Source organism: Prosopis cineraria, unplaced genomic scaffold (assembly GCF_029017545.1).
Source record: "Prosopis cineraria cultivar Desert tree isolate PC_DT_omini unplaced genomic scaffold, ASM2901754v1 PC2, whole genome shotgun sequence".
NCBI lineage: Eukaryota > Viridiplantae > Streptophyta > Magnoliopsida > Fabales > Fabaceae > Prosopis > Prosopis cineraria.
In genome coordinates this window covers 15,519,483-15,533,280 of record NW_026555333.1, presented here as the reverse complement: position 1 = coordinate 15,533,280, position 13,798 = coordinate 15,519,483, and the positions used below count along the sequence as shown (strand labels likewise).

The following is a 13,798-nucleotide window of genomic DNA, read 5'->3' as shown; positions in this document are numbered from 1 at the left end:
AAATGTGTCAACTGATGCCCTGAAAGAATTTTTAATATAATTAAATAATAAAAGAGATAGTATTATTTTATTCAATAAAGAGTGGATCAACTTGAATTCAATTCCCTTGTTATAAAAAAAAAACATTAATCATTTAGCCTGTGGTTTATTTAATTTTAACATTTGGTCCCTATATAAATATTTCTAAAATCTATCCGTACACTTTTCAAACTGTAAGAACTACTCCTTATTATTTTATTGTTTTTCTTAATAACACCATTAATTGTTTGCTAGGCAAGGGGGATTGCTTATAGGCAAACATGAGAGTATATATGCTCAAAAGATCGTTAGCAAGATACCCACTCCATCTCATTGTATAAATCATTTTAATAAAAATAAAATTTCATTTATATTTGCTCGAAAAATAAAAGGTGTTTTCTGAAAATTTTTATTTGTATTTTAAAAAATAGTAAAGTATATTTAATAAATTTTATTGAGATACATAATTTTATCAAAAATATCTTATAAACTTAGATGGAGAGAATAACAAAATAACCAGTAGAATAAGCAAACAAATTTAATTTATACATGAATCTTAAACAGTAACTCCATTCCCTTTTCTCCCAATTCTTACAGTTCTCTCTACTTCTTTAGTCACATCACATCGCCCCACATTATTCTTCTCTTGCACCTGCAGTTAGGTTTTTAAGGTTGACTATGAGAGAAATCTATGATTTTTGATTTAGGGACAATCAAGGAATTGTAGATCATTAATTTGATCAAGTGAGTTGAAGTGCCATTGACCCTTACCAATGAAAGAAAATGATGCATATGAAAACCAGGAGAGGTTGAAGCATGCATAACACTACTACATAAACCATGACATTCAATTAGTATTATGAAATCAAAAAAAATAGAGGCCAACATCGAAAATGAAATCCCAAATTAAAAACCTTGTTTGTGCTCCATGTCTCAACATTAAATGACAGACTTGAAAATTATGATTTGGCCAAAAAAATATTTTTACTATGTCGTTCTTTCTTCCCCTACTTGTAAATACAATACATTTGAGTTGTTCATGAAATATAAGCGCAAGGCAACTTGAACAGGTACATGTAATCTTGATAAGTTTAATAAACTGAGACCAAAATGGTTTGAGTTTATATTTGGGTCTATGCACAATTTTGCTCTCTTCTTGTCAATGGGACTCTATTGGCCTTCATACCTCTCAAGTCAACGGAGGAGGAGTTTTGTTTTTCTAAAAAAAAATAATTTAAGGAGAAAAATGCTATATTTATTAATACATGATATTCAATACTCTTCGAAAAAAAGCACACAAGTAAAAATATACTTTAACTTAAAAATAAATATTAGTGACTATTTCAAGTAATGACATTTTTTCTTCTCATATTGACTAGAATGAAATAAGCAATTACAACTTTAACTTTGCAAATTTACACAGGAAAGTTGTAATTATTTATTTCATTCTCATCATTACTAGAAGAAAAATGATCATTTTTTAAAGTAGCCACGAATATTTACAACATTTAAACTTCAATTAATAAAAAATTTGTACAAGAAAAGTTTTAATTGGTCGTTTCATTCTAATTATTGTCAAAAAAATAGTTATTATTTAAATTAAAATAGTCACTAATAATTTTTTATTTTAAACTTAGGGTATTTAAATTATTTCACCAAAAATTATTAAATTATTCCTGTTGTATGATTTTTGCTGAGTTTGCAAAAAAAAAAATTATATCATTTTTTGCTGTGCCTTTTATTTTTTTATTTTTAAAAAAGACACTATTTTAACAAAGCAAAACAATGCTTTTCGAAAAGGGCAGGGATTGATTTGTTATAAAAAATAAATAATAGAAACTGGGTCAAAAATTTTAAAAAGTTATAAAGATTAAATATTGGAAAAATAACACCTAAGGACCATATAAGATATCTAATTACTAAAAAAACTCATAAAATATATAAAATACTTCGGAGCCTCAAATAATGAACATTTACAAATTAATAAAGGTTATTTATAACTAGGCTAAATGACATAGATATGAGATTAAAAATATTTTATATTTTAAAAAAATTAATTTTTTAATCATTTAACTTTCAATTTACTTGTAACTTAATCCTTTAACTATGACTCACTTATAACTTAATTCCTCAATTTTTGAATCACTTATAATTTAGTCCTTTAACTTTTCTTAATTTTTTTTTCATATTAGCTTAGATTTCGCATTAATCAGCAAGAGAAGGATATTTTAAAATAATGTATGAGCATTTTTTTTATCCCTCTTATTTGATAAGAATTTTTTAAAAACAAATTAAAAAATAAAGATTAAATTATAGGTGAATCAAAAGTTGAATGACTGAGTCGTAGCGAGTTATAATTGAGAGATTGAGTGACAGTGAGTCATAATTGAAAAATTGAATTACAAGTGGGTTAAAAGTTCAGGAATTAAAAAACTAATTTTTCCTTATATTTTTTATAAAACTGTTTAATAATTAAATATCTTTTGTGAAATTTAGGTGTAAGTCTTCCTTAAATGTTCAATTTTGACTGAAAAATAAAAACAATGCCTTCAGCTTAAAGACAAGCATGTAAGTGAGCCATCGCATCGTGACATAAACAATCCATCTCTTTCTCCCTCTCTCTCGAGATTTCCATGTGAGCATCCCATATTCCCATGGGGTTAAAAGCATTGAGCTTAGCTGCCAGATAAACACTCTACCACCAGATACGCTGGCTCTGCCTGTCACGCGAATCTAGCTTCCGTTGCTATCGGAGAACTCAAATATTCCCATTTTCTTCGTCCCATCCTGCAAATCTCCATCGCCCACGATCTTAGATTTCGCCAACATGTCTGTAACTTGCGGGGTCGAGTGTGTCTTCATACTTGGCTTTAGTCGCTGGATGTGGAAGCGCTGCACCTATATTGGATCCTACGACAGCGCCACCTGGCCTTCTGCCACCGTCGATGAGTTCGAACCCGTCCCTCGCGCCTGCCGATTGATCCTCGCCATCTACGAGCCTAATCTTCGCAGTCCACATTACGAACCTGCCGGCGGGTTCCGTCTCAACCCCGATTGGATCGTCAAGCGCGTCTCCTACGAGCAGACGGGGGGCCACACGCCGCCTTATCTCATTTACACTGATCACGAACACCGCGAGATTGTGCTGGCCGTTCGGGGACTCAATCTCGCCGTGGAGAGTGATTACAAGATGCTTTTGGACAATCGCTTGGGTATGCAGAAGTTCGATGGTGGCTACGTCCATCACGGTCTGTTGAAATCTGCTTTTTGGCTGCTCAAACAGGAATCGGAGACTTTGAAGCAGTTGTGGATTGACAGTGGGTCCGATTATAAAATGGTATTTGCTGGGCATTCTTTAGGTTCTGGTGTGGTTTCCTTGTTGACAATAATGGTTGTCAATCATAGGGACCAATTTGGAGGGATTCCTAGGAACAAGATTCAATGTTACGCGATAGCACCTGCGAGGTGCATGTCACTGAATTTGGCAGTCAAATATGCGGATGTCATACATTCTATAGTGTTGCAGGTGATCAACTTTCTTGCTTTCTGACTTTTGACTGAACTAGGTGGTTTTTCTGGTTTTCTTTTTCGGTTGTCATTGAGAATTGATTAATTTGATTATCAGTATCCGTTGTCATTGACTTGTGGGTTTAAGATCATTCAAACGGTTTCAACTAAATTACATCCTATGCATGCACTGCACTTTTTATTTTGAACTAATTATGACGGTTTTTAATTATACACTTGTTTTTTTTTTTTTTGACCTACTAATTATACACTTGTTATTAAACTACAGTGATGGTGTTGGTTTACATTACCTTCTTTCCATTACGCAGGATGATTTCTTACCGAGAACCCCAACGCCATTGGAAGATATATTCAAATCAATCTTCTGGTTAGTGTTCTGCTCTCATGTCTTTGTGCTGTTCATTCAACTTGTTAATTAAGTGGATTAAATTACTATTATGGTCTCTTAAACCAGGGCTTGATGGTTTAAACAGCTTGCCCTGCTTATTATTCCTGGTTTGCTTGAGGGACACCTTCGTACCAGAGGGAAGAAAGCTTAGAGATCCCAGAAGACTTTATGCACCTGGACGAATGTACCATATCGTGGAAAGAAAATTTTGCAGGTATTGATTTTGTGACAGCTTCGAAAATAGTAAATTCCCGTATAATTATGAATGTAGTTACATTTTCAAATTGATGCAAACTTGCTAGTCTTTTTTTTTTTTTTTTCGGACCCCACCTCAAGTTTTTTTCTTTAGTTGCCTACGAAATCTATTTACTATGTCTGAAACATTTCTATTTTCAGAAAATTTATAAAAGCCATTTTTTCTAGGTTTTGCTTGGTAAGAAAGTTATTATCTATTTTGTCTTCAAAACCTCTTCCGAAATGATCCCAACACAACCACTTCCCACAAGCCTAGGTGCTTATTTGTCTCGCATGAGAGGTGTGGGGTTTGACTTTGATTGGAGTTGTAATGCCTATTTTGCATAATTGTAATGGAAAACACTTTCTTATATCTGAGTCTCAACTCAACTAGTTCCAATGTTCTAACTGGTGTTTTTTTTTTGGGGGGTCTCTTTAAAGTCTTGGTGGATTTTCACCAGTTAAAGCATTTTCTATGAATTGCATTAAGGAACCCAAACAAATTATAGTGTCTTAGGACGAAAAAAGAAATTCTTCCAATACAATTAGGATTTTAAATATGATGTACCATGTGCATGGCTAAATCTTGTCCTGGACTATGTCTACCAGTACTTCACTGTGTCACTATGAAGTTCCTCATTCCTTGGTGAACACAGATGTGGGAGGTTCCCTCCAGAAGTGAGGACTGCTATTCCAGTTGATGGGAGATTTGAGCATATTGTCTTGTCTTGTAATGCAACGTCAGACCACGGAATTATTTGGATTGAAAGAGAAGCAGAAAAGGCTTTAAATGTAAGAGGAATTAAGATTGAAAATCTATCCACCATTTACTATATGTTATGCTTTTCTCCCGAATCATTATTATAACAACAGAATATGCTGTATCTGGGAGGAAAATCACAATCCCCCCCCACCTTTCAACTGCCTTAATAATTGCTTGAAAGATTTCATACCGTAAGCAAGTTAGAGTTGGACAGTCAGATATGAAAATTTTTTCTTTTCCTTTCAATTAGAAAATCACTCACTATTTTTCACATGTTCATGCTAGAGGGAATCAAACATTAATGAAATTTGTTTCATGACATGCTGGTGATTTTTTGTGTCATACGATTAAAAGCTTTAACAAGTGGGTAGTTAGGTAGTTAGTTATGTTGACAGAATTTCTATCTTTCTTTTTGCTTCTTGGGTGTGAATTGTGATGTAAAATCTAAAACCAAGTGTTTAATTTTGATATTCAATTATGGAAGCCAGTCCCAAAGGTTGGGGCTGGGAGTGCTTCCCAGCCTTACATCCTTGCCATTGATTGTTTTTCCCGTTTCTTAACTCTAAACCTTAAATTCAAACTACTTTTAGGATGCCAATGCCCTAATGGTTCCCAATTAGGGATTTTTACCATCTTGGACTTCTTATAGAAAAATCTTCATATCTGAATCCGCTGATGGTTACTTCGTGACATGATAAGAAATTTATTTGTACATTTTCAGCCTGCCCTTGGTTTCCACATGAATGAAATAATAATCTATGGTGGTCATTTCTTGGGACATTTTTGAGGAAAAAATCCTTCAAACTTGGTTTTCTTGTATTTTCTGTTTTTATTTTTGGCTATCACTAAAACGTTATTATTGAACTTGATTTAGATCAGTTGATCCGCTGCTTACCCATTTTGGTCTTAAGTTAAAAGATAACTGTTTGTAACTAGTTTTGAAAAACTCGAACAGGATCTAAACCATAGTTTCTACAGAGAGGTGGAAGGATGAGGCGAAAAGGAGGTGGGGCTTCAACTTCTAATCCGCTAATTCTTGATTTCTTTCCAAGATCATAGTTATTTCTATGAGTCGAGTTTTCACCAAGTCTCCATTTGCTATTAGCGAGTTCCTCATCTCTTCTGCCCAAAGACTCAGATTTTCTGTTTTTATTTTGTAGAAAATGAAAGAAAGCATGCCAGAAACTGTGACGGCTCCTCCGACGGTACAGAAAATGCAGAGGTTGCAGACAATTGAGAAAGAGCACAAGGATGCTTTGGAAAGAGCTGTTAGCTTAAACGTACCTCATGCAGTGGAAGCTGCAGAGGATGAAGCCTCTGAGAGGAAGGAGGAAGGAGAGGGAGAGCCTTCCAACAATGATGAAAGCAAAAATGATGGCACAAGTGGCAAATCTGAGTCAAGTGCTGGAAGGCTGAATTGGGATGAAGTTGTTGAGAAACTTTTCAATAAAAGTGAGACAGGAGATCTGCGTTTCAAAAGGGATATAAGTACAACAGATTCAAGTGTCCCAAAATGACATTTTTTGTTGTATGAGGTCTTTAGGTTGAATATATTTTTAGTTCGTTATTATTATTCTTGTTATCATCATTGCCTCATTGTACATTTATTTATCATGTTAAAAAGTTAAGTGATACCGTTAGGAGGGATCTAAGGTGTCAAAATGTGTTGTTCCTGAAACTTTTTGAACTTGATGCTCGTGTATGAGCTATGTATTATTCCTTTTTTAAAGAAATGGAAAGCATTTGCATTTAGATTTTCGTTTGCCAGTGTGCATTTAGATCATTTTAAGCATCTCTATTGGTTCAATTCAGTAGTTCTCTTTCGTTACCAGACAGGATGAAGTTCGATGGCCGGTGTCTGACTCATGACACTTGTGTGTTAGGTGTTTAATTTTTATTTGCCAAAATAAAATTTTGATTGGTTAGTGAAAGTGGAACAAATGCTGCAATAGTAAGGATGAATCTAGATTTTGTGCTCTTTTCAGTGATTAGCACGTTGTGTTGAAATAAAGACATTAATTTTCCCTTTTATTTTTGTAGCCCCAATTATTTTTTTATGTGTAAAAATATATTTTTTTGGGGGAAAAAATGACAACTAAGATTTGCATTTACATTCTATTCTCATCAGATTAAAAAACATCATAGATTGAAAATAAAATAAAAGCCGAACTATTCACTTGTAGTTGACATTGATACACACAATATACTCATCTCAAGATAAGCAGTGAATTCAAATACGCCACCAGCGTAGGCCGTTAGTTCACTTGCCAGGTCGCGAATCACAACAGTTTAATTAATTTTAAATTATAGGATTAAGGAGCATTTTTATTTTTATTTTTTACTTATGAGCTATTTTTAAAAAAGTATTCAATATTTTAAACTATTTATTATAACAATTTTACTTACAAATAATTAAAATGTAGCATATTTTTTCCTATCGTTAGATGCCTAAATGTTGGCTACTAAAAATGCTAATTGAAACTTAAGTTTGATTAAAAATGACATTTATCATGTCAAGTAAATCTAAATTATATTTCAATTATTTTGTGAGTAAAATTGCTATTTAATGCAAATGATTTAAAACATTAGATACTAATTGAAAAATAATCTGAAGACAAAAATATATCTTAACATGAATTTACTTAACATAACATGTCGCGTTCAGTCAACATTTTTAGTGGTCTAACGTTAAACATTAAAGACAAACATGCTACATTTTAATTATTTTTAAAAGTAACATTATGACACACAATTTTTCAAGACACTAAATGCCTTTAAAGAATAATGGACAACACACCTTAACCTTAAATTATATGTCTACATCTTTTACCCAAAACGATTCAAAAAAGACTGAATTATTATAATGTCAAGAATATCGAAGTACCATGTAAATGGAATCACAAGTTCACAGCCCAGTTCGATTAGATCAGGATTAGCAGACGCCTAACGCGGCTTCCAAAATCAGATTATCTCGTGCGCGTGCGAGACAACCGTCCCATGATTCCGACCCCAAAAAACTGACTTGCGCATAAACTGATCCAGCTACCAAACAAATTTGCACCCGATAGATTGTAATTCACACAATCAATTCCATGAGTCTAAATCACCAATGGGGCAGCCTCGGAAGGATCTGGAGGTCAATCGAAATCACACCATTTGAAGAGCTTCAATAGCGACCCAATTGGTTTATAGATTAGAGTTAAAATTTACGCCAGCAATTGAGATACAAAGTCAAACAAAAACAGCACCCCAACTCTATCTAATATCTGACAGATTCATTTCGCCTCAAAAGGATTTCAATAGGACCAAAACAGAACGCAAACTAACACACTGGTGTAATGGGTAGCCAGAAAAAAACACTTTTGTACAGTGCTAATAGCAAGCCATGGCTAATATTTATAGTACTGCTGGCTTCAGAATTCATGAGATATGCATGGCCTCAGCATGATAAGTCTCCAGTTCTTTGTCAAGTTCCGCTGCAGATTTCTCAACTGCATCCTTCTTCCCGCGACCCCAGCCCCGACCCCTACCACGTCCACCACCTCGGCCACGCATGCCCATGCCACCAGTCCTTCCACCACCACGACGTCCCCATCTGTGCACAAATATTATTTAAAGAAAAATAAATTCCAAATCCCAAGTATTTGTAAAATAACAATTTATACGATGCTGAGATCCTGCTACATCATATAGACTACAGACAGACCATGAAAATTCTTGGGTAGCACCACAAACGGTGACCACACCACAAGTAACACCAGATCTGTGAACGTACAACATCTTAGCTACTTAGATACTGCCAAGAATTACGAGAACAATTTAGTGGACACCATCCACCTGGTCTAGATTAAATCAATAAACAATCTTACAACAGAAAAAATACAAAACAAATCAAGTTAGTTCAATTATTGAAGTTTGTTTGCTACATAAGAGTATAAAATCATCATGAAGCACGTAAGTGCACAACACTATACAAATTCCTGAAAACAAAGCAGCTCTACACCATTTGGACCTTGCTCAACTCAGGGTGGCAAGGCCATATAGCACAAAGACCCTTTAAATCATTTAATCAATTAGTAACCTTATATAACAAAAGGATGTAAACTGAGAGGTAGAAAGAGAAAATAATTACCCTGACAACACAAATCAATAGTTGAGATTAATGGAAAAAATTTAATAATAAATGACTTTATTGAGCTTTGAAGCTCAAATCATTCAACATTTTTTGGTAAATCAAAAGAAATCTAAGTGGGATCATTAAATTAAATTTATAAAAGGAAAATGATCAATTCTTTAATTAGCTTGAGATAAAAGATCAGATTCATTCATTTGTATGAAAGTATTATTCTCAATAGACATTTTAGTAATGCAAAACATGTATAACAGACATTCCACGTCTACTAACAAACACTTACCCTGGACCACGATTAAACATAGCAGGACCTCCAGTTCTACCTCCAGGTCGACCTCGACCTCCAGGCCTGCAAAACCTCTAACATCAATGAACGTTCTGAAACAAGTTCTATTTCTTATATAGAGAAGTTTAGAGATCAATGTCAGAGACACCATATAAAGTGGAAGGAGAAACATTTTTGGCATTTAGTTTGGACTATTTATTTTATTGCAAGAGAAATACATAAATAACAATGACATACGTCATGACAACTGTCCTCTTCCTCTGCCCATTTATCCCAGACACATTCACCCGAGCTGATATAGGCAATTCTGCATTGGCACCAACAACTTCAATCTTCATGGGCTTTCCATCCAAAAGAACATTATTGTATCGTTTAAGAGCTGCAAATGCATCACTCCTTCTAGTATAGACAACTTCAGCAGAACCCTGTAACCAATGAAAAAAATAAAATGACCAAATAATATTTGAATTTTTGAAAGTTAAGTCAAAATGACTAAAACATGCATATCAATACTTTCTCACATTTGCCTTACCGGTTTGAAACCTTGAAAGTTAAGTTAAAATGACTGAAACATGCATATCAATACTTTCAAAATTTTAGGATGCAAGTACAGGGATATTTATAATATATATTTCAACATTTTATGATATAGGTATAGATATTTTGATTTTTAAACTACAATTTCTAAAATAATATAAAGATGTTTATAGCAATCAACCAAAATATTAAGTGTTTTTTCAAATTTTTAAGTGATATAGTAAAAAATTATTGGAAAAAAATCATGTTACAAATGTTAGAATATGCAATACGCATGTAGAAGTATCCTACAAGTACTGTATGGGATATGTATCGGATACGGATATGTTTACTTTTTTGAAATATCCGTGCGTCATACGGTAAGTATAGGGAGCACTGCAATACAGAGAAAGTAATGCATAAAGTGGCAAATCTCGACCCAACATGAGATGAAGGGTCTCCCAGAGTATCAGGTAGGATGTATTAATTATATAAACAAGGAAATACTAGAGCTATTCAACTAAAATAGTACAAGAGACAGAAAGAAGAGAATCACTACAGGAAGCCAGTGCACCAACTTGGACCAAGATAAAGACTAACCAAGGAATATATATATATATATATATATATAATGCTAGTAATTTAAAGCCCAACACTTACACTAGGACGTCCATTTCTGTCGTAGTGAACTGCATAGCGCTTCAGGTCTCCAATCTCCGCAAAAAGTTCCTGAATTGCAAATCCAAGTTTCAACAGAACTTCAAGAGAGATTGGTTAGGAACATTGATTATGTTTGAAAGAATATAACATGAGCTGTACCCTTATATCCTCATTGGTTACTCCATGATCCAAGTTGGAAACATACAACTTTGTGCCTACTTCTACTCCTTGGATCCCTGCAGCTTTTAGGCTATCTTCAAATAAATCATGCTGCCATGGAAAACGCCTGGTTCTGCGCATAGACTGGCAAGAGCAAATAGAACACATCCCACAGTGGCAAACACATGTAAGAAGATATTCACCATTCTTCAAGACTAGTTAGGGATCAGGGAAATCTCCACAAAAAAATAAAAGCTGTTTATGAAGCAGATCTGACCAAAGCAAAACATTTAAGAAATTCCATACTCAAAAATCATTATTTTAGGCGAATGGTGGGAAACAGGAGTAAGAATTCAACCCACTGCACATAAACAGGTGCTATGCAACAAGTGAGAGCTCCAGGTCTGAGGTTACGTGAAGGAAGCTCCTTTGCAAAATACCATGAACTAGGGAAGTTAACTGAAATCTTGTGCCGTAGAACCAACTTAGCAAGAGGATCCATTAAATGCTGGTCCACACAGCCAATCATCAAACACTAAAAGCCACCTCATCTAAATCAAATGAATTAGCATGGTTTAGATCATTTAACCCATCTTATTGCTAGCTATATGATTTTTGTGCTCCTGGTAAGAGCTCCGTTTTGAAATATATCTAACGAAGTTCCTTCATGATACATGCCAGGAGCCACCAAATATCAGAGTTCTGTAGCAAAGCCCCAAAAACAAAAGCAAACAACTCTTAGGTGCATGTTAATTGCAACAGAATGGAACTATAACATAGGCATCGAGGACGCAAAATGACCAAGCAATAATTGAGCTTCTCCGTGGAACAAATATTAATGAATTGCTCTTGCTTTTCAGTTCCTACAGCGCTGAATAAGGTATCCTCTCATAATTGGGAATTTTATAGTATATCAGATTCTCAATCACACGCATAAGCATCCATTTATTTAGCTTGCCTTGGCAATGGCATAAGCAGATGGCCGAGAATTAATTCCAAGAGGAGCTCTACGAGCTGCACCAGGCATTCTTCCAACCCCAAGATTCTGACCTGCTCCACGGCCACGGGGGGCTCTGCCACGCCCTCTACCCCTCTCCCTGTTACTTCTGGTTTTTATCCTATCATCAAGTGACATATCCAAGGAAGTAGCCATTGCACTGGCTATGACAGAAGTATATTCTTCAGAAAATACTACTAATGAAGACCTGGCAAATATGCAGAAAGAAATCGATAGAGTTCAGTTGAATAGTTGTGACACAAGCAATTATAACAGATATCATGTAGTATTGCAGTTAACTTAGAATGAAAAGGCCTCTAACACCAATCCAACTGAAACATAGCACTCACCTTTCCTACCTGAAAGAAATATCTGTATTTTGCAATGCATTAAAGAACACCAATATTGAGGTTCTAGACTAATTTTAAATTAACCCACTACAAGTTGCTTTCTTTCACTATTCAACTTACATAGGTGTGGCAATTAAAATCCATGTCCACCACACTCACCCCTATTCTAAAGGATAAAACTGTGCCACAAAAGCCATAAGTCCAATCAATAATAGTCGATACGGCTTTTGAATAGTCGATACAAGCAAACTAGCACTAAGTATAATTTCAGTAATTAAGGAATTCCAAATTTAGCCTTTCCATATTGCCTCTAGGCGCTGGAATTCTAGTCTTCTAGACTCTAGTAGCCCCTTTCACCTCTGACCATCTAAATATAAAGATATTGAACAAGCAACAGAATGAGAGTTAGTGATTGTTTTTATCTTGAGTTAGAAAACTCAAAAACCTAGGTCATGAAGCCAAAACCCAGTTTTCCCCATGCTAGAAACCAAAAGAGACCTCACTTTTTCAACCTAGGTTATGCAAAAGCATGTTCATAGCTGCATTTTGATAAAGGAAAACATCAAGATGATAGTTAGGATGTTCATGCCATGATGATAGTTTGAACCCCATGATTTAAAATACACTTCTTGGCAGTCCAAAATAGCCTAATCCATACTTTGAAACAGTAAACAACCCTAAATAGTTCAAAACCCCAACCTATTGGACCCTGTATCCCCTTCCAACACTCGGTCACAAGTCCACAACCTGCCAAACTTCAAAAGGTAAATAGCGAATTTACTAATTCAGGAGTCCCCTCCAGACAAATTAGCAGCTCAAATTAGCAAAAACTTTCAACGACTGTCTTCTTCACAATGATTATGTTGCCTTGATCATCACAAGCTGCACAGTTCATCTGAAAAAATCCTCCTTGAACAAGCATAAAAAGAAGTGACCCCGATGACAGGAAGTACTAGATCAAGCAACACGGACCCTAAGTTCATTCTTCAAGTAGTCCACGATTGCAGCAGGGGTCCACTTATCCACTAAGTTGATCATGTAAGCCTAGTTTAATTAGGAATATGAAAGAAATCTATATATTCAAAACCCATTGTTAAACCCAAAAAAGAATCACTGAGATTTCACATCAGCACAGAGCATGAGAACGTAAAAAGACGACAGGAAAAGTACCTGGAGATTGCAAGAAAATTGCACACTGTATATGAAGGAAGCCGTGCGAGTCAACCAAGAATTGAAAAGAACAGATTTGTAGAGAGAGGGAACGAGGGAGGGTGAGGGAAATCAGGAGCAAAGCAATTAGAAAAAGAGGGAGCGACTGGGGGTTTCGTAGAAAGCAGAGACGAAAGATCTAACCATGCTTCTTTAGCTCAGAGGCGTTCTAGGGTTTCGGAGAAGAGGCTGTGTGTTTTCGTAGATGCCGTCACCTTGGCGCAATTTAAACGCTGAGAATGGCTTTTATGTCTTTTCGCTTTTCCTAAGTTGCCGTGTTGCGTGGCGTCGCGTGTTTTGGAAATTGGACGGCAGCCAGGTTTTTTTTTTTTTTTTTGAGCCAATGATAGTATTAGTAGCCCTCAATTTGCTAGACCTTCTCTACCTTCTCCGTTAAGAAATACAAGACAATTTTAGCTAAATTTTATTCTTAAAAAAAATAATTATTTAACTTTAAATTAATATTATTTTTTATATTTATTTTTATTTGATAGAATGTTTTATTTTAAAATAAATATAAATTAATTTATTTATTAGGATATTTTCAAAAGATCATAT

General features: G+C 34.8%; 2 protein-coding genes across 3 annotated transcripts; one reads left to right on the top strand and one right to left on the bottom strand.

Moving 5' to 3' along the window:
- Window positions 1–2,607: 2,607 nt before the first annotated feature.
- Window positions 2,608–6,689, top strand: LOC129304050 (uncharacterized). 2 transcript variants are annotated; one of them, XM_054943676.1, is made up of 6 exons: window positions 2,608–3,544; window positions 3,855–3,913; window positions 4,020–4,148; window positions 4,825–4,960; window positions 5,887–5,937; window positions 6,092–6,232. In XM_054943676.1, the coding sequence occupies exons 1-5, from the start codon at window positions 2,846–2,848 to the stop codon at window positions 5,923–5,925; spliced, it is 1,062 nt and encodes a 353-aa protein (XP_054799651.1). In that variant the 5' UTR covers window positions 2,608–2,845; the 3' UTR covers window positions 5,926–5,937; window positions 6,092–6,232. The 2 variants fall into 2 exon arrangements, with proteins under 2 accessions (XP_054799651.1, XP_054799650.1); XM_054943675.1 differs by lacking the exon at window positions 5,887–5,937 and having other exon boundaries at window positions 2,613–3,544; window positions 6,092–6,689.
- A 1,397-nt stretch (window positions 6,690–8,086) lies between these two features.
- Window positions 8,087–13,454, bottom strand: LOC129302903 (THO complex subunit 4D). Its single transcript, XM_054941806.1, has 7 exons — window positions 13,202–13,454; window positions 11,643–11,889; window positions 10,685–10,828; window positions 10,526–10,594; window positions 9,587–9,774; window positions 9,347–9,412; window positions 8,087–8,526 (listed from the first exon to the last, which is right to left on the bottom strand). Exons 2-7 carry the CDS (start codon window positions 11,835–11,837, stop codon window positions 8,352–8,354), a joined length of 837 nt encoding a protein of 278 aa, XP_054797781.1. The 5' UTR covers window positions 11,838–11,889; window positions 13,202–13,454; the 3' UTR covers window positions 8,087–8,351.
- Window positions 13,455–13,798: the final 344 nt, after the last annotated feature.

Excerpts from the sequence above, each read along its gene's own strand:
- LOC129304050 (XM_054943675.1), top strand. The coding sequence starts at position 2,846 with ATGTCTGTAACTTGCGGGGTCGAGTGTGTCTTCATACTTGGCTTTAGT. Across the intron at positions 3,914-4,019 it reads ATATTCAAATCAATCTTCTG|CTTGCCCTGCTTATTATTCC; the intron begins GTTAGTGTTCTG and ends TGGTTTAAACAG. Across the intron at positions 4,149-4,824 it reads GTGGAAAGAAAATTTTGCAG|ATGTGGGAGGTTCCCTCCAG; the intron begins GTATTGATTTTG and ends TGGTGAACACAG.
- LOC129302903 (XM_054941806.1), bottom strand. The coding sequence starts at position 11,837 with ATGGCTACTTCCTTGGATATGTCACTTGATGATAGGATAAAAACCAGA. Across the intron at positions 10,595-10,684 it reads TAACCAATGAGGATATAAGG|GAACTTTTTGCGGAGATTGG; the intron begins GTACAGCTCATG and ends TTTGCAATTCAG. Across the intron at positions 9,413-9,586 it reads AAGAGGACAGTTGTCATGAC|GCCTGGAGGTCGAGGTCGAC; the intron begins GTATGTCATTGT and ends GAGGTTTTGCAG.